Raw genomic sequence first — 24,256 nt, 5'->3', positions numbered from 1 at the left:
TTCTCCATTCGGCTTTTTGCTTGCTGTCCCTGCAACCTGATGCTGCCTCTGTGGTTTGGGTTTGGGTTTTATTTTTTTTACAAACTATTACAGACTATTACATGCAAAGGACACTCTTGTTTCATTGGCTCGAAGGTTTTCCAAAAACACTCCAAAGTACAAAAAAAACCTATGATCCATGCCAGCCAGAACAAAAGTTCCTTCTTTCTTAGATTCTTTTATTGCCTGTAAATCAACATAGTGGAGACACACAGCTGAGCAATGATGAAAGTTAAACTTTAACAGATGTTTCATGGGGCGCCGCACACAGGGAAAATCACATATTAGGTATCAGTTGCTTCTATTAACCAGCATTAAGCACAACAAGATGCAGGCCACTGCTTTTAATTATTTCTAAAGTGATGTGTCCGTAATGTTTTTCTGGCACTTCTAACTGTTTCAGTGAAGGAAAAGCTCTTAATAGGCAGCAGATATGAAGGGAAAACGATTATGTGAAATAAGGAGAAAGTGGGGAAAAGAACCACACTGTTAATCCTCTGCTGAAGAGCAATTTCAGATTCGGCTCTTATCACAGTCAAAGCTCTGTGGACTACATTACACTGCTTGCAAAAGTGCACTCATGCACTTCTGGACATATACTTCATTTTCACTCGAGCTCTCCTTCATTCCACCTTTCCGTCCAGCCTCTATAGCCCCCCTCCCAACACCTCCCCCTCAGTCTCTCCCACTGACGCTGCTCTTCTTTCAGGCTGTGGGGTTGTTAGTGTTGGCAGGGGTCCAGATGGACTGCAGGGCTCCTCGCACTGAGAGGGTTAAAATCACTCTCGCACAGTGAGAGGGGAGAAACCAAAAGGGGCATAAAGAGAAGATGTAGAGGGAGAATAAACAGCTCATGTAAAGAGGCCATGTGGAGACGTCCAACTTGCAGCTGTACGCAACGCAGGACAGGTAAAGAAAAGCCCTCGGGTGAAGGATGACCTCAGGCCAGGTGTCATGCATGTCTGTTGAAAGATGAACTCAAAGGTAAACAACACTATGCAGCAAACGGACTGAATGTGCCAAGGGGAGATGTTGAAGATACAGCCATGTACAGGGAACACAATAAAAAGATCAATATCACTGCCATGCTTGTCCTTTGCGATGATGATAGATGAAGATTATCTCAGTTTAGCAAAACTGCTGGAGACACCTGGAATCCAGGATTAAGCCTGTTCTATTCAAATAGCTTTTAAAAATCCTTCAACATCTCTTAACCTGACATTAAAGGACAATTATGTAAAGAACAAATACTCAACAAATCACAACGGTGTCGCTCATTTAAATTCCTAATAGAGTTTGTCAATTTAAATTCCAGTAAAGTTTACGCAGACATACTAGTCACCACATCTCCAAAAGCTTCTGCTTCTTCTACTGGCTCCATCTGCAGCATCTTTTCTCCAATATATCCGTCATCTTTCAGTACAACATGTCCACATATTCTCAACCTGACTTCCCCAGCTTCATCTCTAATCTGTTCAGCCTTTGCTGTCCTTATGAGCTCTTCATTCTCCTGTCCATATTGCTCACTATCAATCAAAGTCTCAGCGCCTACATACCTTCTCTTTTACCTTCACTTAACAGTTCTTCTTTCACACTTGTCTCTACCGACTCCATCCTGACTGCACTCTCTTCTTCACCTCATCTGTCATCCCGTCTATGGGATACTACGTAATCTTTGAGGTGATAGAAAAAGCCACTCATTAAAGCCACTGAACTTCAAGACAGAAGAAAAGCTTGTGGTTGTCCTCGGTGTCTCTCAGAAAACAATGAACTAGAATCTGCTTACAGCTAACAATAAGCAACCCAGCTGCAAAGTAATAAGAAAATGCAAATTCTTAGGAGTTTGAGGTACTTAGAACTACTATGTGAGACAAAACAAATACAGACTTTATAAGTCATCTACTTCTTTGCAGCAGTTCAACTTCATCTACATCTTTTAGTAGAAGCACATTCTTTCTCTTCATTTTCGATCTACCTGTGGTGTAGTGACCTTCTCTGGGTGGTGAAGGTCACAGTAACACATGCACGCACACACACAAGTCCAAACAAGGAAATAAAGACACCAATCACTTTTTGCTGTGAGATATAATCCTGTGAAATGTTACACTTGGATGTCTCCCAAAGAAATATTAAAAAGGTAAACTTGACACATCTCAATAACTTCATTCAACATTCAAGTGAAGACAAAATGTGAAAACCCAATCCATTATTATTTAAATATGCTTGCTGAATGTTATTTCAAACAATATCGATGTGATCAAACATAAAACAAGAACCATCAAAAACTGCAATCATGCAGGAGATTTCAAAAAGGCTTCATTATCATGTTTCTAAGGACAAACTAGAGTATTTTAAACCTTCAGCACAATACTTCATTTTCTCAATGTAATACAGACAACTTGTAGTTTTAAAGAGATCCACATGGCACTGGAGACCTGGCAGCTTTACAATGAAAATAAAAGCCAAAGAAAGCTTCAGCAAGAAAATAACTTTTCACAATTCATTTTTTTCATTTATATCTGCAAAACTCAGTTAAAACTTTGAATCGATGTTTGACAGATCTACATTATAAAATGCCACAATTCTTTCTCCATTCAAGCTTTAAATAATTTATCAAAAACATCAGTCATTATTCAAATGGCTGAAATCTACATCCATCCATCTACACCCATGTAGTGCAAATACTACATCAGAGCACACTGTACTGACACGGAATGGCGTAGAAGATCAGCCGCTCAACACGAGGAAATGGACCCAGTGAGACAAACAGACACCCTGCTGTAGCTGAGGCCTTTAAAAGAGCATTAGAAGTGGCTCTGAGAGTGATGCATTGGACGGTTACATAAGTGCAGGGATCCATTATGGTGAGGAAGATGCTGATGTGTGTCTTCATGTGATGGAAAAAGACGGACAGACGGTGTTAGTGAGAGATGAAAAAAGAAAAAAGCCTGGTGAGGCTTTTTACAACATGTACTGTGAGTTTAATCGGTTTTTCCTTTGGCCTTTTGCCTGGACTGCAGTAAACACCTTACAGTAACCTGAATTGTGTTCCCATGTCATTACATATCACGAAAGCTACTCAGTTGAGGTCAAATGGGAGTAACTTTCTACGAAATGCAAACTGTGCACTTTGACACCAGTGTGTTGGAGCACATACTGCTGCACATAGGAATCTAATCTCGGATAATTATCAGCAAAAAATCACATACATAACCTGAAAATCGAGTTTTGCGTTGGTTTTTATATAAACTTTAAGGAAGAAAAATACAGCCTCATTTACGCTGAAATGAAATGCATTGGAGTAAATGATCAGATGATGGTTTCACCGAACAAAACTATAGTGAATGTACAAATGTTTGTCGACTTATAATACTTCCAACATCCTTCAGATTCTAATTTCTTTTTAAGTACAAATTTTTATTTGGCTGTGAAAAATACTGGCGTCTTCATGGTTTGTGTTTCCTTTATGCTTCATTGGCTCGTGATTCTTTGAGTTCCCAGTCTTGTCATGTGGGGATGGATCTGGTTGGTTCATGTTCACGTTAGGTTAGGTTTCCTCTTTAAGTTAAAGTGGTCAGTGTTGTGAAACCATTTGTAAAGAACAAACCCACAAGCTTCATGTTTTTGTTTAGGCCTGAGCACGTAACATATTTCATGTTGTGGACGATGTTTGCTCATACATGCACAACACCAGATATTTGCTCTTTGAATGGTATTGTCATGCATACACTGGTAAAATAAGAATTTGCCAATCAATCCAGAAGAATTTTATCAGTAGTTTCTTACACAGTCACTCTTTAAAAAAAACCGTTATCCATTTCTCTTATTGGCTCCTCAACACTGCCTCCACGACTCCCAGTGGTACTGCACCATTTGGTCTGTAGTCATGAGCTTTCAGGAGACTGATGGAAATAGTAATTGTTATGAACACAGAGTACAGCTCGAGCGCTTTTTATGTGTCCGCATGCATTTCATGTCTTTTACGACTGTCCTGAGTCATGATGCTTTTCTCCATGGCAATGAACAAAACAGAAGTGATGTTGTTTCCACTGCCTGTTTCCTCTTTTAGTGTCAATACTTCAACTACCTGCTTCCTCATGCTCCAGAGCTTTTGCTCTAATACCCCCATTTCAATGTGCTCAATTCCAAAACAGCAGCGGTTCTGCCCCAATCGTTAAATTGTCAATTCATTACATAACCCCACTTAAACTTCAACAATTCAAATCAGGACTTTAATTATATGCTTCCGCATCCCATTTCCTGCACCACATTATTATCCCGTACAATACATGTCATTCTCTTCCTTTTTTTCTGCCTCTTCCTGCCGTTTTCCACTCTCTCCATGTTGTGGCTAAAAGTCGCCTCACTCTGCATTCCCAGGATTCCTTGCTGCCACTCTGTTGACATACCTTCATGCCAGCTGTGGCAGCACAGCCACCATTACTCTCACCATTTTCTCCTCCCCGACCGTGTTTTCCCTCCCAAAACTTGTTGCTCCGTTTACAGCTACTCTTTGCTCTTCTACTGACCGTTGTCCTCCCGTAGGAAACATCTAAAAACTCTGCTCTCAGAGTGACACTTAATTTTAAACTGCTCATCAAATTGCAATTTTGATCAACAGCAAATGGGAAACTTATAAAAACCTTTTAATGTATTGAATTGATTCTTGTTCTTATCACACATGCACAACAACAATGACCCCTCTCTAATACTAGACTATGGTTTACATTCACATTCTGTGTAAATAAAGAAAACAAGACAACAACATCAGGATTTTAGCTTCACTCACTACTTTAATCCTGCCTTTCGTTTCAGAGTATTCACTGCGTCTTTCTGTCCATACCTCCTTTCCAGTCCATTTACCAAGTCGGTGGTGGCATCGACCACCGAGTCATTTTTCCACATATTTTACAGAGGGAAGAAGCCTAACAGGATACAGGAAGCTTTCAAGAGCTGGCAGACCTTCAATGACCCCACCTCATGTGATCTTACCTTCATACCAGCGGCGGCCGCAGGACCACCGGGGTCCACAGCCTGGATGTGACAGGGTTTGCTGCCTCGCACCACGAACCCCCACCCGACAGCATCACCTACAATCTGAGGAACGAAAACATAAAACACTGATAAGATCTCTCACGGACTTCTCGACAAGTATTCATCCTGTGACAAAGATGTCCACTTCGATTTTTACTGAGGAACATCAAGAATAAACGTCCATGTTGCTGAAGCATATTGCACACATTTTATAAATGTCATTTTTGTTAAAATGTGTGTGTGTGTTTGGCCTTGGTCTTCTATACTGGAACCAAAACCTGATTGCACATTAACCCAAAATGGACTCGTGTCAATGTGAAGACGTGTGCGTGTCCCCTACAGTGAAAGTCTTCTTGATAAATGGTCCTCCTGGTGTCTGCAACTCTTCTGGACTCACTTGTCTCTTCAGAACTGTTAACAAAAACGCATAAAAAAAAGTTACATAGCATCAATTCGATGGGACACAAACAGATGCGTTGCATTGATGGACATCACATACTGTATCGGCAATCATCACCAAACACCCACATACTCCAGTTACATAAGTCATGTTCTGTATTTTGGCTTTAATTTTCATTTTGGGTGAATGTGTGGTTGTGCGAGTGTAAAAATTGTGAATGTTGGTCACATGCAAACGGAGCCGAGAGGCTCACAGTTTCCTGAAACAGTATAGCTTTCCTTCCCCTCCTCCAACTTCCCCTTTTACTCACTGAGACACGGCTCCACTCGGGGATTAACTGGACTGCTGTGTCTCAGAGGTCATTTCAGATATCTGCATCCATACAAACCATTGAGAAGCTCTTAAAAAAAGATGGCAAGGATGATAAATGACTGCTTCAATACCAAGAAGAGAGGATGTATACACGCCTCCTTAAATAAGTGTGATTAAAAAAATACAACAGCAGAAAAGTATAGACTTTTCATGGGTTTACATTTAGCCTAGGGTCTACGAATTAATACCACTTACATAAAACTAGTAACTAAATTAACTCATTTCCTTCCTGAGGTTTGATGATTGCCATATTGGATAACACAGAGCAACAGAATGTGTGACTTTCCTTTAAACCTACAAACTGAATATGGAGGCAAACATCCATCCATTCATGTGCTACACCACTTTATTTACACAGAAAACCCAGAGAGACAGACAGTCACACGTTCAGAGCTACAGACAATTTAGAGCCAGCATTTAACCCCAAAGGCCTGTTTTGGTATTGTGGGAGAAAACTGCAATATCCACTGAAAACCGACACATGAAGAGAGAGAATATGATAAAAAATAAATAAATCAAAAAATCACACACAAATGTCAACCCACACTTGCTCCGGTGAGAGTGCTTAACATTAAACCACAATGCAGCCCTTATTCTAAAGTTTAATTATAACCTTCTGTTAGAACTTCACTATCTTACACTTTTTTTCAAAGTGATATTTCAATGAAAATGAATCTGCTCCCTGTTAAAAATGATTGTGCGAAGGTGCTACGAAAATAATGATCAATAACTGAAACTAAAATATACACAAGTATTCTACAATGGGACAAACCCTGGTTGCAGGCCTGTGTGGATGACGTAAGTTGATTTTCAGCTAAATGTAGAACATGTGCAGCTCCACAGAGACTGAGCAGTCATTGAGATTTATAAACAAGAACCAGGCATGTGCACTGATTCATGTATCTGAAACGAACAGTGTGGATGAACATTTCGACCCCTTGTGTGCTTGTAGAGTTGAAAATACAACAGTTGTTACATTCCACATACAAATGTAAGCCAGACAGAAAACAGCGCCTATAAATTGTGAGGATTTGTGCAACTGCATCAGATAAAATGAAGTTACAAATGTGAGCGAATCCTAGGGCATTAAGCCCGTGTCTACTCGACAATATGGGTCTGCTTGACAGTTTACTAGAGCTCAATGCAGCGCTTCACTTTAATCTCAGAACGTGAAGCAGGACGGAGCTTTTATCCACTTGATCGGGACGTTTTTATAATCTCTCGAAGAATCCTGATCTGATTACACGCAGCTAACAACTTCATCTGTTCCGCCTGCCTCGTATTGGAGGCAAACATTTGTCTCTTATCTGACGAACTGGAGCAGTGCTCAACAGAAATGTCATTAAATCTCCTATGTGTGACATTTTCAAGTGAGGCACACAATTTCAAAGGTTTTTTTAAAACGGAGCGGGTATGTGTGCGGGTGTGTGTGCGTCTCTCTTCCCTTTCCTGTTCATTGTGTGTCTTAGCGCTCATGTCAAGGGGGCTTCGGTTGGTACAAAGAGACTTCTGTAAAGGGCTTTGCTTGAATGAGACACATCAAAGGAACCCACGTACTAGTAAAGAATCACAGAAGACACACACACACACACACACACACACACACACACACACACACACACACACACACACACACACACACACACACACACACACACACACACACACACACACACACACACACACACACACACACACACACACACACACACACACACACACACACACACACACACACACACACACACACACACACACACCTCAGTTCTACTCTTTCTTTCAAATCTGCCTTTGAAAGTTAAGGCATGTGATCACATGATTCAGTACAGTGTTGTATTTCTCCAATTTTAAAATAAAGCCACGAAATACTCATATCTTTGCATTCAGTTATAGGCAGAGTGAAGCAGGTTTCCATTGTTTGTTGCATCTTTTGATAAATCATCCTACCAGACTTGGGGTTGCAGAGGACAGGTGGGCTGCTGCTGAGTGTCGGACTGCTGCTGTAATAACCGCTGCTGCCACAGCTGCTGCTCATGCTGCTCCGACGAACACCAACCGCCACCTTGATCTCTTTGGTGGGACTCACTGAGACAGAAAAACTGTGCTGTTAGGTCCAAAACACCATGAGGAACAGATAGAAACAGACTACTAGATATTATCTAGTAATAGTACTAGATATTATCATTCATTCATTCATTTTCTTCCGCTTATCCGTCTCCGGGTCGCTGTCAGCCAGATCACATCGCACCATTTAAGAACCTTCCTGCAGGTGGTGAGCCCACAGGAAGGTGGCGCCCGGCGTGGGACACGAACCCACTACCCTGAGATTGTGAGTCTCATGCTCTACCAACTGAGCTAGCCGGGGGACTCACTACTACTAGATATTAGTTTTATGTTATTTATTAACGTCTTTGTTACTCATGAATGAAATGTGCCAAAAATCTGGTTCTTGGTTTAGAAATGTACATCCATGCTGAATTTCAGATCACAAAGGAGCATCATGGTTTTGGAAAATCAATTAACAAGTGGCATTTATCACATTCAGCAGGAAACAAAGTGAGGAAGAAAATAATTCTACAACCTTTTTAATCACATCTCCTCTATGTCTCTCTGCCCATAGCAACTCAAACAGCACAGCTGTTATCTCAGTAGGACAGGCATGCGAGTTCATCTGAACGTGTGTCAATAGAAGATAAGAAAAACTTGAGCAAATGCTACTTTTTTTTTTTTTAAACACTTGCCCTGGGAAACCAAAAACTAGACAAAGAAATGTATATACCAATGATGCATCTCTACAAATGTCTATTAAATTGCCTCATCAAATGTCCACATTCTGTGGCCACATTCACCAAAAGCTTCAACTAGTGTATGTGTAATATTTGAAATTTTCACTTCATATATGTCCTTATCCTCTGTTTTTGGTGAGTTTATTTCCCTTTTCTGGCATCTCCAGTCCAGTCAGAGCAGAGGAGTGACCCAAGTTTATTTTCAATCATTATTCTTTCTTTCTTTTTGTCGCCTTGATCATTACTGACAATTGTGAATTCATCTATGTGTGCAGCCAGGCAGAAAAGTTGGCCTTGATTAAATAATTTCAGACCGCTGCTACACAAATGATGCACACAATATTTTCATTAAAACTGTGTAAATGCTTGATAGAGTGATTTTTTTTGTTACTGGTGTTTATAACAGGTTTGAATGGCAGTGGACACTCTGTGATTACCTGAGAGAAAGCTGGTGTTGCCTCCATCAGAGTTTTGTTTGCGGAGGCAGAAGGGGCTGTCGTGGCTCTCTGGGATGCTGCGGCCGCGCTCATGAAGGAGTTCAATCAGCCGCCGCCGTCGCCGGAAGTTCATCCTGAACTGGTACAGGAGCGGCCCGTCAGCAAAGTGATGCTTGTTGGTAACTAAAGGAGAGAAATGGACAAAAAAAAAAGAGGGTTTTTGTTTGTTTGGTTGTTTATTTTAAACCCTTTATCAAGAAAACAATTATATATGGTAATTTGAAATGTTTTTTTGGTTCTTAAACTAATTGTTGTTTGTTAGTGACAAATGCAAAACCCTTCAATATTCTGAAAACACATTTTTATCATGACTCTAGTTCTGGAAGTACTGTAGGTTTAGTTTTGGACTTTCCAAAGGATTTCATTACATTTAATTGAAATTTCTTAATTTGAATTTATACCATTGAAATGTCACAAAACTAAATTTCCATCTTGAAATTGCATCTTCACGTACGGGAGAACAAGTAATTTAAAAGAATTTCAGTGAGTGCGCCATACATGGTTGAAAAGACAAAGTATGGGGAAGACAAAGCTGTTTGGAGGGATGTTGTCTATTGATTTAAAATTATTTTCACAAACAGGTGAGACATGGACAGTTCTCAATAAAACTTGTGTCCATATACAATGCAAGACAGACACATCTACAAGACCTTCAAATCTAACTTCAAACTTTTATTCTAATTTCCTTAAACCTATAGCACCTGGTAAAACTGGTCTATAGGGACACGGATGTGTCCTAACATTCTGGACAAACACCTCCAAACTCCGGCAATGCAATTATTTCCTAAGATCAAAGAAGGATTGTTGGCGAAACTCAATCCTAAGGATGGACAAACATTACACATGTAGTGATTTGACTGGAGACAATTAAAAAGACAAACAGTTTTGATTGGACGACAGGATGCCACAAATCCGTAAGTGTAATTGTTAAACATTTTTCCTTCACAGCAAAAACAACTGTTCATGTGTGAGGTTTCCATGTTCTCCTTGTGTGGGCAGAGGTTTTCTCCTTGTAGTTAAGTTTCCCATAAAGATCCAAAAAATCTGTGTCTGAGGTCAGTTGGTGAGTAAGAACCGGCTGTTGGTGTCTTGGAGGCTTACATGTCATCCAGGCCTGTTGCCAAGATATCCGAATGCATTTAATTAAAGACGTGTTTGCGAAGCTCCAAGACAACATTCACACATACAAGACTACTTGTTTGATCAACTAAGTAGTCACGTTATGCAACGCAAACAGCAAACACTCCTAACAGCTGTAATTCTACATCATGACCTGTCTCCAAGTTATAAATCATAGTGTGTGGACCTCGGTGCAATCTTCTCTTTCGCAGTTGGATGAACTACACGGTCACGTTTTACCTCCGATTGTAACACTGAACACGTTGTCCTTTGATTTGAGATCAGCTGCACTGAACAAACACTAATACCGGCCATAGAAAGCACGGACCTGTGCTATCTCAGCTGATAAGACACGTCATACAGGTACATTATATCCAAACTGACACATTAAAGTCAAGGTGAAATGAAATTACCGACACCAATAAACTGTATTTAATACAACAGAGGTGCCAGAAGTTCTTTTACCTTGGATTACAAGGAAAGACATGAGCTATATAAGATAGAGAATCTGTGATGGCTGTGTAATGATGGATGATAGTGTCTATAAAGTTTCATTTTTAAATATCATTTGTAAGAAAAAACAGTTTGTATTTGTATCGTAGCTCAATCTTTTCTTAGTCCTCTTCTCATTTATTACCTGAAATAGCAAGAAGGTGGTTTCCCTCTCTATTAAAAGCTATAGTTCAGAAGGATATTGTGTCTGGAGCAGAGCAAGTTAAAGTTTGAGAGTAGAAGGTCGGCTGGATGCAACCCTATACCCTCACCACGACATTTACACCTGTAACTTCTGTCCAAACCTTCTGTAATCTGTTTCTACCTCTTTAAAAAAAAAATCTAATATCTCAATGCACACTAAAAAAAAAACAAAAGACCAAACACAAAACATATTCATCAACATACAGTGTCGGTACGAATGTGAGCAGAGAAAGGAGAGCAGGAAAGCAGGCCAATTCCCTCTTTAAAAATAGGTTTCTAAGGCGAACCGGGCTCAGTAAGGCCACTACCTACAAATTTAATTATTTAAAAAGATCCCCCTCACTGCAATACAAGAATATATAACAATGTACACAGCGTGAAGTCTACATATCATCCATGAAACACTGGAGCAGTCATGTCCACCGGCAGGACGACACTATGAAGTCTCTGTGAGGCCTGGAAGCAGGAAGCAGGTCAGGTTCTGTATTACATTAACTAAGTGACAACACACACGCAGCTGCTCCGAGTGTGAGTGTGTGTGTGTGTGTGTGTGTGTGTGTGTGTGTGTGTGTGTGTGTGTGTGTGTGTGTGTGTGTGTGTGTGTGTGTGTGTGTGTGTGTGTGTGTGTGTGTGTGTTTATAGCACCACATTCCTCGGCCCTGGAGATGCTCAGCTCGACTGTGGCCCCAGAGAGATGGGAGATAGGAAGTTAGTGAGAGGAAGAGAGGAAGAGAGAAAGAGAGCAGATGGAAAGGCGGTGTGATGAGGGGGCGCCCAGGCAGAAGAGAAGGAGCGGCCGCAGAAATAACTTTCACGTGACTATCTATCTCCCCACCGCTCATAGTTTCTCTTTTCTCTGCAGGGAATCGTCTGCTTAATTTATTTATAGGAGAAATCTTGGCAACAATAATGCACAGCAGTGGCATTTTTATTATTGATACCTCATAGTTCACTCCGTAATCCACTCCTCATTACTTCAATATGACACATTGGCCATATGGCTGGTATGATAACTATGTTGCTCATGTTCAGTTGCTAGATTTAGTGAAGAAATTAGAAAATATCATTATTTCTAAGATAAAAATGTGAAAAAGTTGCACTGTGCGCAATGCTGTGATATTTCCATGATCTAATCTAATAAAAGCTCTTGAACTAAGTCCAGGCAGCTTCTTTGCAGCATGCAGTCTAATCTAATGAGGCATGGGTGTGAATCAGAGTAATCAGCGTCAAATCAAATTTCATGTCATATGGTGACTATTCAGATACTCCTGCCGGATCTACGCCTGTTCTAATACAGTGCCAGACAGCAACAATCATGGAGCGGCTTTATCCATCCACTAGGGGCAAAGCAGCACACTGAGTAGTTCATGTGAAAGCAGTGGACAATAAGTGAAAGGCAGGTTACATCCTGCACAGTTCACTATCACAGTGCTAACACAAAAAGACGATCAGGGACACTCGCACCTTCAGAAATGAATCAAACACACATCTTCTGACTGCCTAAAGAAAACCTAGACAGGCACAACGTGAAACCACAAGCTCAACTTCACACATTGAACAAGAGAGCATGGATCACATATTGACGGAAAACACAATAGGCATGGTTCCTGGGTCATAAGGTCACAGCACCCTGTTGACCTCGAGGAGCCTGTGGCGTTCAGCTCCCATTTTCCTCATCATCATTACTCTGTAACCTTCAGTCACTGCTCAGTTTCAGCTGAACGTAGCGCTGAGCCTGGTCGGGTCAGAGCAGGAGACCGAGGGAATGAAGAATCATGAGGAGTGAAATACAATCCCGCCCAGTGTGAGAAATCATGTGGGAACGGCCCTCAGCCACGACCCAACGCCAGTGACTTTTAGGAGCAAAACAAAGCCATTTTTCAGGTTCACACCTCCCCATTAGAGACCATGTTAAGCTATTTCGGGTTTCAAGTGCAAGAGTCAAAAACATGTTGACAGAAAGGAAAATAAAAGATTCAAAGAAACTGTAACAGGATTAGATCTACTCGAACCTTTAACAGATGCTCAAAAACCGCCATCTCAGACTGTAATCTTATCAAGATTTGACACAGTTTTTAAGTCTGCAAATCAGGTTATCAACACACCTATCACAGCTATGACACTCAGGAGTCAAAAGATCAACACTGACATTATAAATGACGAGCTCTGCAGGTTAGAACAGAGCTGTATCCATCAGGGGAGCTCTTTGACAGGATCCGACGTGTGTTGGGACTCGCATACAGGAAGGGGGGGGGGGGGGGGAATCATTCACAGACCATTAGTCTGTCAACAGAGTGACTTGCAGTAGGATTTTGTTGAAACTGGTTATAAGGACAGTGTGATATAACAGAGCTAACGACAGCTGTGTGAATCCTGGACTTCGCAATAAATCTGCATGACCTGATGGAAGTTTTCATGGAGAATTTTTTCTTGGAAGCAAACTAATGATGATTGCAAGTCAATTAAATTACTTCCCTCAGGTTTTCGTTTGGTCTGCTAAATGCTCCTTAGATAATTGCATCTGTCGGCTGTTTATAGAAGGGAATACACTCATGTTGCGCTTTTTAAAAGTTGTTAAAAGGTGCAACGTGTGCAATCAAATCACATTAAGGTAACCACATTATGACGATAAATCAATATTTTATATTAAGTAACAAACTTAAGGTTCCCTTGTGGCTCAGCGAGGAGTGGAGGGTTTAAGCAGAGGTGGGTCTGGAACCCAATTGGTGGACACCAAATTCCTATCTGAGGCCATTAAAATTTGATTCCCACATTTGCAATAAAAATAATAAAAAAACATTTTAAATTAAAAAAATTTTAGTCTGATAGATTTAAAGTTATTGATATAAAGGTATACTTCTGACTTTCTTGCAGGTGATCGAGGCAGGACTTCACCACCTTCACCTACTGAACAGGTGTAGCATTAATACAAATAACTATCTACTCTGTAGATAACAGAGAATACATGAAAGTCACATACACTGCCCATCAGTCTTTAAACAACCTTGAAATGAAAACTTCTCTTTTGGCTCTATTTCAAAAAAAGATCAGTTGAATCATTGTTTTATGTTTACTGCCTGTTCAGATTTGTTTTCCGGTTTGTAATACAAACAGGCGCAGCCTCCACTTACCATGCTGGATGATGCCATGTTCAAGAAGTCTCCTCCCCAGCTGCTCCGTCTCCTCCCTGGTCGCCATCTCCCCCTCCTGCAGCAGCCAGTCGATGAACTCTGAGGCCAAGACCGTCCGCTCGTATGAGACGCCCTCCTCCTCCCTCGTCTGTAATAGGTTGTTCTCCGTGTTCATCAGCCTGTAGAGAGAGGAACAGAAAAGTTAATTTGTAATCGGTTTGCTTTTCCATCAGTGTTATTAACAGCTCAAATGTGAATTACCGACACCCATATATTAATGTTTCCATAGAAATGACTGCTTGTACCCATTTACAGCTGCAGATATAGAGCCAATGCATATCTAGCTGTTGTAACACAAAGACCCAAAATGATCGTCCTGACATGACCCAATACTACTACTTCACAATCCTACAACTCACACTCGAGTTATTCTGGAAATGAACACCCTGCAGAGGGAATTTCCAACAGAGAAAGTCTTCCAAACCAGCAGCGCTGCCCGTTTCCAAACGCTGTAATTTGCAGTTAAACACAAACGTTGCAGAAGAACTCTCCAGATCAACCACACAAGTGACGGATTAAGAACGGCACGTGGATATAAATTCAGGTTGTTCCTCAAAGTTCAAACACTAAAACTACAGATTAGATTGGAACGTTTACAAGGTAATTACATGAATGAAAAACTTCCAGCTTTTGCTTCACTATGTTAAAACTGCTTCGATTTTGTGTGGTCAAACCTGGATGTGACGTTCCCGTTTATCTGTTTCAAATTATTGCACACGATTACTTTAGTGTTACTCAGCATGTTTTGCCGTTTAAAAGTATCGCCGCTCATTTATAATTAAAAGACTGTATGAAGTAGGCGATGTGCTCTCCTCTGGATGGCACCAGGTGACCGACTGAGTCAGAGTTGTAAAGGAATAAAAGAAATGCTGACATGCCAAAACACACTCACGCCCAAACTCGTCACATACACACTCAGACAAATGTAAAGAGAGAGCTGCGTGTTACGTAAGAAACAATGAGCCTCCTGCACCACGTCTGAATGTGTCAAAAAATGTACCGACGATGATCTGCAACAAAAGTTGTTGGATGAGTTTGACAGGGGGGAAAAAAATGACATGTTCCATATCATATCAATGATTTTTAAACTCCACAAGCCACACAACAAATATGTTCAAAAATATCTCCTGCATTAATGGGTGAATGAGACTGAAAACATTATATCAATTCACGATTTACCCGAGATTGAAGATTTCTAGAAAATTGCAGAATAATGAAAACTGTGGGAATCTGTCACTTTTTAATTGTCGGGCTTCAGTAGATAGACTAATCTACCAAACTTTAATAATCACTGATCTGTTTCGACCGGTACACAACGTAAAGTGGAATAAACTTCTGTACCAGAGCAAATAGCAAGAGTGGAGATTAAAAGTAAAGACTACTGAGAAAAAGGAAGAATTAAATAGGTTGTGAAATACATATATAGATATCAGCAGCACCTCCAGAGACCAGAACAATCCTGGAGTCTCCACCGGTTGCTTAGCAACTGCTGCCAGGCAATAAATGGAGGACACCACCTGTCTTGAAAGGTAAATGTTTGTATTGACGCCGCTGGTTTATTTGCCCGGAACAAATTAAGTGCTGCGTGTTAATTTTTGTTTCCAACGATCCTGCAAAGCTGAGCAATGGCCGAGCACAGTCAGTCCTCCTGTTTATTCAAGCCAAGACAGATAAATTACGGGAGACAGAATTCTTGTGTCTAAACCAGTATCATCAAAAAAAATGGCAGCTTCTGGTCGAGTAAAAATTATTACAAAGTGTGATCTTCAACATCCTCATCCTCTCTGTGTTTTTCATTAAACTATGAAAGAGACCATGCAGCAGCTGATCGACTCCAGCCGGTGTCACTGAACGTGGTTTCATGGTCACGTTGGATTCTTCAGACATCAAACATGAGTCAAGCGGGAAAAAATAGAACAAGCAAATGATCTGAGGTCCACACCTTGCGCCGCCCACCTCCCTCAGTCACGTAAAGTCAACACACCACAAAACACATGACTCCTTTGGATGTGAAATGTTGATGGATTATGAGTTAAACGGAGCGACCGCCAAGTTAGCAGCACACAACGCAGCATGTTGAAAGAGTCACGCATGAAGCTCCGACAATGACTGTGTACACAAATTCAATCCGTTTAATCATGTTCGGTCAACATATCCTGAGTTACCTCAGAGAGACTGACGCAAGGCATTGGACTTTGTGCTTTCAATAATGGCAGCTTGATGGTATTGCATTATCCAATATGTATTTAGATATACAGTACGTAAATAACTTATAATAACTCAAAGTAGGGCACCTTGTGCTACAATGACCTGAATATGAACTCAGAGAGTTCAGTCAGCATATCTAACTCAAAGTGCTCACAGTGATGTGGAGGGAGGAGAGAAGGACTTTCCACCGCTTTCAGCTCAGGTGCGTTTCATGCAGGTGGAGTACTGATGACTCCACAATCACAAACCTTACTTTAAAGCTAATAATGGGACTTTTTTGTAGTATCACTATGGTTGAACCACACAAAGAGAATCAGTGCAAAGGCCGGATGAGGAGTGGTACTATGGAAAAAGCCGAGTTTAGGTTTTTCCTTAGATTGGATCTTTAAATATTCAACACAACGTCTAAGCAATTTCTAAATATAGTTGGATTTCTACTGGAGAAAAACTATTTTGTGATTGAGATTCTAATAAAGTTGCAGCCAAAATGAAATGTACTGAGTGTTGGAGAAACACTGTATTATTACTGTAGGAAGCAGTTTTTCAGAGTACACCGCTGTTCTGCAGAGATTTACATGTAATCGAATTAATTCATTGAAAAGTGAAAAAGCTCTGAAATGATAAAGTTTATTACAATTATGAGGTTGGGTTGATATAGTTATATATAAACAATCTAACTATTGCTTATGAAGTTGTATCACCACAAGGTGAAAGTAAAACTTCCATTCATCACTAATGAAACATGTTTTTTTTTTCTTTTTTAAATGAAATTACCAATTTCTTCAGATTAAAGCCTTCTGCGACCACTCATGAAGTTGCATTAAACGTTTTCTGATGTTCATACCCAGTTTAACTCTGTGCATTCCATTTTGAAACAAAGGAAGTTTGTTTATGTTGCTGATGATGTTTTTCAGTGTAACAAAAAACCTGTACATTCACTCGATCCATTATCATTCACTGTGTTGTTAAAAGACTTAACGAGACTGTTTTAAAGAGTATAAGAAGTAAAAAGGACACTTTGTGTTTAAGTGTAGCGAGTACAAGTAAAAAGTCTGAGCAGAATACAGATAACTGAAAAAATACAACCAGTACCATACCAAAGTATTGGACTTATCTTCCATCTGACCTTGGGTTAGCCAAATAGATTTTTTTTTAGAATCTACTGATTTATTCAAATAACAATATTTTCCTTACAGATATGAACAACTTCTCATGATGTCCATGTTTAAACATACATCGTCGCACACAAGTCTATTTTGGTCCAAACCAAATGACTCCAGTCACATTTCTATCACCCAGACTGTTTTGTGGAAAAGTGACTTATAACATTCTAATATCAGGATCATTTTAATGGTGATTAATCTCTTTAACACCGTGATGCAGATTCACTTTGATATTCAACAGTTACATAATGTATGTATGGATGGATGGATGGATGGATAGAATAAAAAAAATGAAGTAAAATAAAAAGAGAATACATTTTGACTATATAACACTTAGAAAAGAATGGCTGGATTAAAATGTAAAATTCAGACAGTGCATCAAACTAAAACGTCACTAAACAATAAACAAATGATAGCATTGCTTATATATGAAAATGTTCCGGGCATATTGTAATGCTGTTCCTCCTGCCTGTTTAGACTGAAGTCTTATCGCTCGTTGGTAAACTTTATTTCAATAGCAGCTTTGTTTACAAGATTTTACTTATTTGACTTCAAAATAAGTTTCTCAGTGCAGCAGCAGCAGCATTTAATATGTGTGCATACACGTATGCATCTGAAACTTGCAGACTAGAGGTCAAGTAGGATAGATCTCAGGAATGCATATAATTGTCCTCCAGTTATGTAAAGTGTCCACTGTTGGCAGTCACAGATGAGAACAGCAGAACCACTGTATGAACCTTTAAGGATTGTGGTTGCATGAAGCTGACTAAAGTCTGAAGAGCAGCGTGGAGGGAAAACTATTTTTCTTTTCAACTGATGTGTATTTTGGTCATTAAAATATTTCTTGTAACTGACAAAAACTGACACGTTTATCAAAAGTGGAATACATGTGACAGCAAGCATGATAAAGTATCTTGCCCGAGGGCACAACATTGATTTCCCAGTGTGGTCACAGGATTATCAAACATGCAACCGACCGTCTCCAACGCAAGGACTCGATAATGAGCATAAAACCAAAACGCGTACATGCAGAGGCTGTTAAGAATTGTGTAAATATTGAAAATAAGCGCAAAGAAAAGCTACTACACACACAGCTGCCACACAGTCAGTTCATTTATTACGGGTAACGTCTCAGTCCTGCACACGATGGGAATGTGTGATGGTGATCTGACCGGTTCTTTTTGTGTTGCACCCCAAAAAACACCTGAGAGCAGGTCAGAGGCTGAACCCTTTAAAAGCAACTGAGCACAAATTATTTGCCATCAAAATAGAAAACGTGGACTTGGACAGACCCTTTGTGTAAAACATAATTTAGACATTGAATTGGGTAATAAATAGGTAAATAGGCACAATTTACACCTGCTGCAAAGTGTGACTCTCATTTGAGGCTCTGATGTGGAAAGAAGACCCAAGCTGAGATCAATGAACATCTTGAACCACCTCCAGAGCTTTATCAATAAAGCTATTCAAATTGCACTTGACAGTCATATGAGAAAACTAAAATCCTGCACATTAACTTCATCAGCACAGACACACGCCCTCATGGATGAAGCTCTAGCTTCGGGAAAAGAAATTCTCTGTGTTTTGTTTAATGGATTTTAAGTTGTCGATGGTATCAGAGATCAATGTGTTTGTGAGAGGAGGGCTGCTTAGTGCGCCAATGGAAAAAACCTGGTTGTTCTGGATGAAGAGGATGGCACTCTATGTACAGTAACACTGCATGTTTGTGTTGTTGGTGTTTGCAGACCATATATAAGACCAACCATGTTTAATATAGTCCTGTCAATTGAATAAAGAAGATTAATTAATCACAATTTTCTGTAATTAATCACGATTAATCACATTTTTTCCTACTTAAGACTGAAGCTTGCAATGCATATTTATTTATGGCAAATCATGGAGTTAATGTAGAGTCAACACGCAGAAAATATATTTAAATTCAAAGACTGTTTTTATAGCTTCTTTTCAGCTCTAAGTGAACACTGTTCCTCTTTAAGTTCAAAAAATTAAACTATCAAATGAACAAATTCAGACTTGTTATGTTAAAATGCAGGTCCACTACTTTGAGAATTTAAATATTTTGAGAAATAAAAGCAGAGAGAGAGACAGAGAGACAGAGACAGAGACAGAGCACACAAACGTATGGCCAGTCAACATGATGACCTGCTGTTTTGCTCAGCAGAATTACTTCTATGGTAGTTAAATTCAAAATTCTCCAACAAGCCATCAGGCAACTTTTGAAAGTGAAACTTTCTGCCTTAAAATTCCTTCCCCTCCATCGTTACGTGGTATTCTGCTGCTCTGCAACCCGGCTGCACACCCGGAAAAAACAACAACCCGGAAGTTAAGAAAACTGCATTAATACAATTTTTAACAAGTTAAATGTTGTCAAATCGCCAATATTAATGCATTTATTTTGACAGCAATATATTAATAATAAATAAATGGCACACAGGCCATTACTCCATGAGACAACTGAATGGATAAAACATTGTACACGCCCCAATTTAAAAAAAAAAACCATCAACAGCTGTCTTCTGTTGTAGCTGTAAAGCTTGTTTGTTTGACCGGCGTTTCCTAAAATCCACAATTCAACCTTCTCATTCACTGAAGTTGTGTCGTGTGTTCAGTAAGCAGTCTTTTTACCAAAGGACTGAATCCTACATTGTTGCACTTCTACGAAAACAGGAAACAGGAACAACAATCTTCCAGAATAGGAGATGTTTACAATCAGGAGACCAAGAGATGTCAGCTTTCATGTTGCAGGGCAGCCGTTTGCGCCATGAGTGTCACCGTGAAGCAATTCACAATCGAAAGCAACCACCAGAAAAAGCCTGGGCGTGCGTGCGTGCGTGCGTGCGTGCGTGCGTGCGTGCGTGCGTGCGTGCGTGCGTGCGTGCGTGCGTGCGTGCGTGCGTGCACCATGGTGATTACATAAACACATAGCTTCAAGAGCTGAGACGACAGATGTCTCCCCTTGGACTATTTTTTTCTCTTATGCAACGGCCGCGTATGTGTGAGTTTAGCCTGAAAAACTTATTTTTTTTAAATAAGGTCTCTGTTTATCAGTGTGTCACTGTGTTTGTGCTGGAGAGGCATAGAAACACAGTTTACTCGTCTGTCCTCACACACAAACTTAATTCAAAAACTGATGCATCAGCCACAGAAAGAGGGACAGGTTTTCTTTTTCTGATGGAAACTATTAGACGAGTGAACATTATTGGAAAACTGCATAATGGGAACAAGGCTGATGACAAAAAAAACAAATAACAATCCCATGTGGCATCCTCCTAAAAACAGACCTCCTCTCCGTACAAATGAGTCACCACATGTTTGGATGTGTCTAATTGGATGGGTCCGAGCCTGAGCAGAGCTGGACAAGACCCTACTGGAATGAGGATTATTATTATTATACTTTTATCTACTGTGCAAACTGCTGCATTTTTGACGGCCTAAACATGCTCAAACCTTCATGAAAATTTAAAAATATGTCGAAAGTGGCGAGCCATTTCAAATTTTATGATCATTGCAAAGGTGTCAAAATGCCTTCATAGCACCCCCTTCATCGTTTTCACATTTGTAACATCTACTATGAACAACTCATTTAACATGTCTCACCTATGTCCAAGAAATTTGGATAGAACACTAGGCCATTTATCAGGTCTAGTGTGACATCAGTGTATTCAAGCCCTCTGATTGGATAGTCCGAGAGTTCACTCTCCAGCGTAAGCTAAACTGCATCTGTAGCGAGCTGCACGAACAAAGATATAGTTGTGTTTATTTAATAGTGGTTTTGTCAACCTACAATGGCTGAAGGAGAAGATAAAGGCATTTGGTTGCAGATTTATTGTCAAAACCATTTTCAAAAGGGACTTTTCCAAGAGGTCCTTTAACACACCGCAGCGCTCCAAGCGCACGGAGATCCGCTGCAATTTACTTGCGTTCACTACAACTTCCATGGCAGGATTCAGCATTATGTTATTTGCCATTATATTTTCAAGACCATGAAAAGCTGACGTTTGTCTCCCTCCTCACCCGCCAGAAGTTTCAGTAATAGCAGCCGCTTTTGTTATGCAGCTGCAGCTGAAGGAGAGACATGAACTCAGATTTTTTTCATCGTCATAAAGGTATTTATTCTGGCTACACAAGTATCTATCTGTGATGCAATGGCTCTTTATGCTGCATTTCTGCATGATAACATGGTTTTTGTAGCCTTAAAAAAAAGTTATTGAGGGGTGGATTGAGTCAGACCAGCACCAATGAAGGCCTGGGTCTGAAATGCACGGCTCGCCTCTGGTTAAACGGTTGTTTGTTTTTGTCTCCGCTTGGAGCGCCGTCATTATAACGTTTCCCTGGGCTGCTGTTTCTGTACGTCACCCTTCTAGAAAATACCAGAGGAAATTTTGTGGGCCTGCCTTTCTCTCTCTCCGTTGATCCAAGTGTCTCCATGGCAACAGACACTGATCTCCCTTGATCTCCATGAGTTGCCTCTCCCATTGTATGGGACATTTTTTTGCATCGTTTCTTTTTTTCGGAAACGGTTAGCCGAGTTGTTAACAAAAGTCATGGCAACCCATTTCCGAACGTTTCGCACATTTTGATGTGCTTTTTGTGGCCGTGCACACAACGGTGTGGGACTAGCTTCGGGCCGAAAACACAGCAGAAAAATTTGAAGAAAATTAAACAGCTGCCTAGGATAGTAATCTTTGCACCTTGCCACTAAGGCAGGCACAAGAATTGCTATTGTCATGAAAGACCGATGGTATGGGGGCAATTTTCTGCCCTGAGATGGTTCCGATACTGAATGTGAATATTGCGACAGATGTCAATCTCAAGATGCGACGAGATGTGCCTTTTCCTCACAAACTTTATGCAATCACACTTTTTTCAACTCCCTTGCCGCTTCATTAGTTCAGTCTGCATCTGTCAGATCTTCAGCAGCAGTTTCTCCAAGTCTCTCTGGACCCTACCCAATCATACAACTCAAGAATCCTAACACTCTCTTCATCAAACCAAACAAATCCCTCTTTAACTCTCCTTTGGTGTTTGGATGTGTGTTCTGGTTTCGGTGGGGCTGCACACTACATGTGACCTGCACCACGGGGTCAAAGCCAGGTCGATTGGAGAAACACTCAAGTAATGGTGAAGCCAGCGAGAACAGAGGCCGACCTTGGAACATTGGAAAACGCCATTCAAGTGCAATGTGAGGCATGAAAGCGAATAGAGACTTCTGTACCAAAACAGATGTGTCAGGTCACAAAGACCTGCATTGCACTTGTTGACTGAAGCAGGTGATTTCCTACCTGAATTGACACCCTTCAAAACATGGGACAAAGAACTACTAGGCATATCATCTTCTTTTACCTGGAAATGAAATGGACAAAGCGAACCTGCTGAAGTATAGTATCTAACACAAAGAAGTAAGAAAATGGAGTCAGTCTTCTTATCAAGCATTTTTCTTGTCACGATCAGTCAAAACAGCATCGGTTGTTTGGAGATCCCTCTCTGAAGCAAACTGCAAACAATACTGAAAGATGTGGGCTGCCAGCCTGTGTTTGTGTTTGTATGTGTGCGCATACTTTTCATAGATTCTCTGGCCCCTCATGAAGACCTTGGCTTCGCAATCCAGTGGGAATGTGCCGTCGTCCTTTCTGAAGCGGTAGAACAACTTCAAGTCCTTAAACTCCCGGTGCTCATCACAAACTGAAAACACATCATGCAACACGTTTAAAAAAAAAAAAAAAAAACAGTTCAAAACTTCAGAAACTTTTAAAATGTACATTCATGCCACTTAAGTCTATTTTTTTTGCTGTCACTGAGCGGGAGAAGCTACTGTAAATTATGAACATCTGAACCAACAATTGTCTCAATGTTCAATCAGGGAAGTATTGAAAGTGCTTAAATATAGCAAATGGTAAAATCTCACACACACAGCTCCCAGCCTTACCGTGGTGAATGATGCTCTGATCTAAAAGCTTCTGCATGATCTTGATGGCTGTGTCTCGATCTGAGGCCTCCTTGTGTTCGATCAGCCAATCAATGAGCTCCTTGGCTACAAAGCAGTTGGGGTACGTTCGAAGGTGGTGCCTGCGGTCCTTGATCACCTTCGCCTCATGGAGCCGCAGCCTGAAAACAACACAATATCCTTCAAATCGTTTGTTTTTTTATAGTGTATACAATGAAGGCAAAACCCTGCATGTGTGCAACAGTTGTAAAACTACTAATTTAGCAAGGGACACAGAAACTTTTTTTCAGTTGTGTATTGATGTGAATATATTGTTTGATTGATGATTCATGGATGCGATGGCACGATAGCTCATCTTCAGTATACCCTAGACCAGTGCTTCTCGACTGGTCTGACTTAAGGACCCAAAGCCACCATTTTCTGACAAGAAACTACCAAAAAATCAAGAACAAAAACATTTAGAACTTTTCAAATTCTTTGAATTACACTGGGGGCGCAGTTTGAACCCAATGGCAGATGGGAAATGTTTCCTTGCATGCTCAATTAGCTCCATTTTAATTCAAACTGTTTTTTCATACACACATATGGAATAAAAAATTACGTCTGCTGAGATGTATTTTCAAAGCGTGGGTCCTATAGCTGCTTTAGCTTTTGACAGTTTCATGCTTTCACGCGCCAATACCTCACTGCACAAATCACATGTTTTGTCCTCTATCGTGGAGTGTGATTATACGCTACAGCCGCTTGCAAATACAATCATTTAGGATGAGCATTCATCTCGTTGTA

General features: G+C 40.4%; 1 protein-coding gene across 2 annotated transcripts in view; it reads right to left on the bottom strand.

Annotated features, from left to right (window-relative positions):
* deptor (DEP domain containing MTOR-interacting protein) overlaps positions 1–24,256 on the bottom strand; it is a 29,341-nt gene that overhangs the window by 1,298 nt on the left and 3,787 nt on the right. For both annotated transcript variants that reach the window (XM_080472573.1, XM_080472572.1), the window contains exons 3-9: positions 23,453–23,631; positions 23,085–23,208; positions 14,075–14,253; positions 9,069–9,251; positions 7,793–7,930; positions 5,414–5,484; positions 5,032–5,136 (exon numbers count right to left, since the gene is read on the bottom strand). In XM_080472573.1, coding sequence (XP_080328699.1) covers positions 5,032–5,136; positions 5,414–5,484; positions 7,793–7,930; positions 9,069–9,251; positions 14,075–14,253; positions 23,085–23,208; positions 23,453–23,631 — 979 coding nt within the window. The remainder of the gene's footprint in view (positions 1–5,031; positions 5,137–5,413; positions 5,485–7,792; positions 7,931–9,068; positions 9,252–14,074; positions 14,254–23,084; positions 23,209–23,452; positions 23,632–24,256) is intronic.

The sequence above is a fragment of the Lipophrys pholis genome (assembly GCF_963383615.2).
Source record: "Lipophrys pholis genome assembly, chromosome: 9".
Lineage (NCBI taxonomy): Eukaryota > Metazoa > Chordata > Actinopteri > Blenniiformes > Blenniidae > Lipophrys > Lipophrys pholis.
The sequence above is the reverse complement of the archived record's forward strand: the minus strand, read 5'-3'. Positions and strand labels throughout refer to the sequence as shown.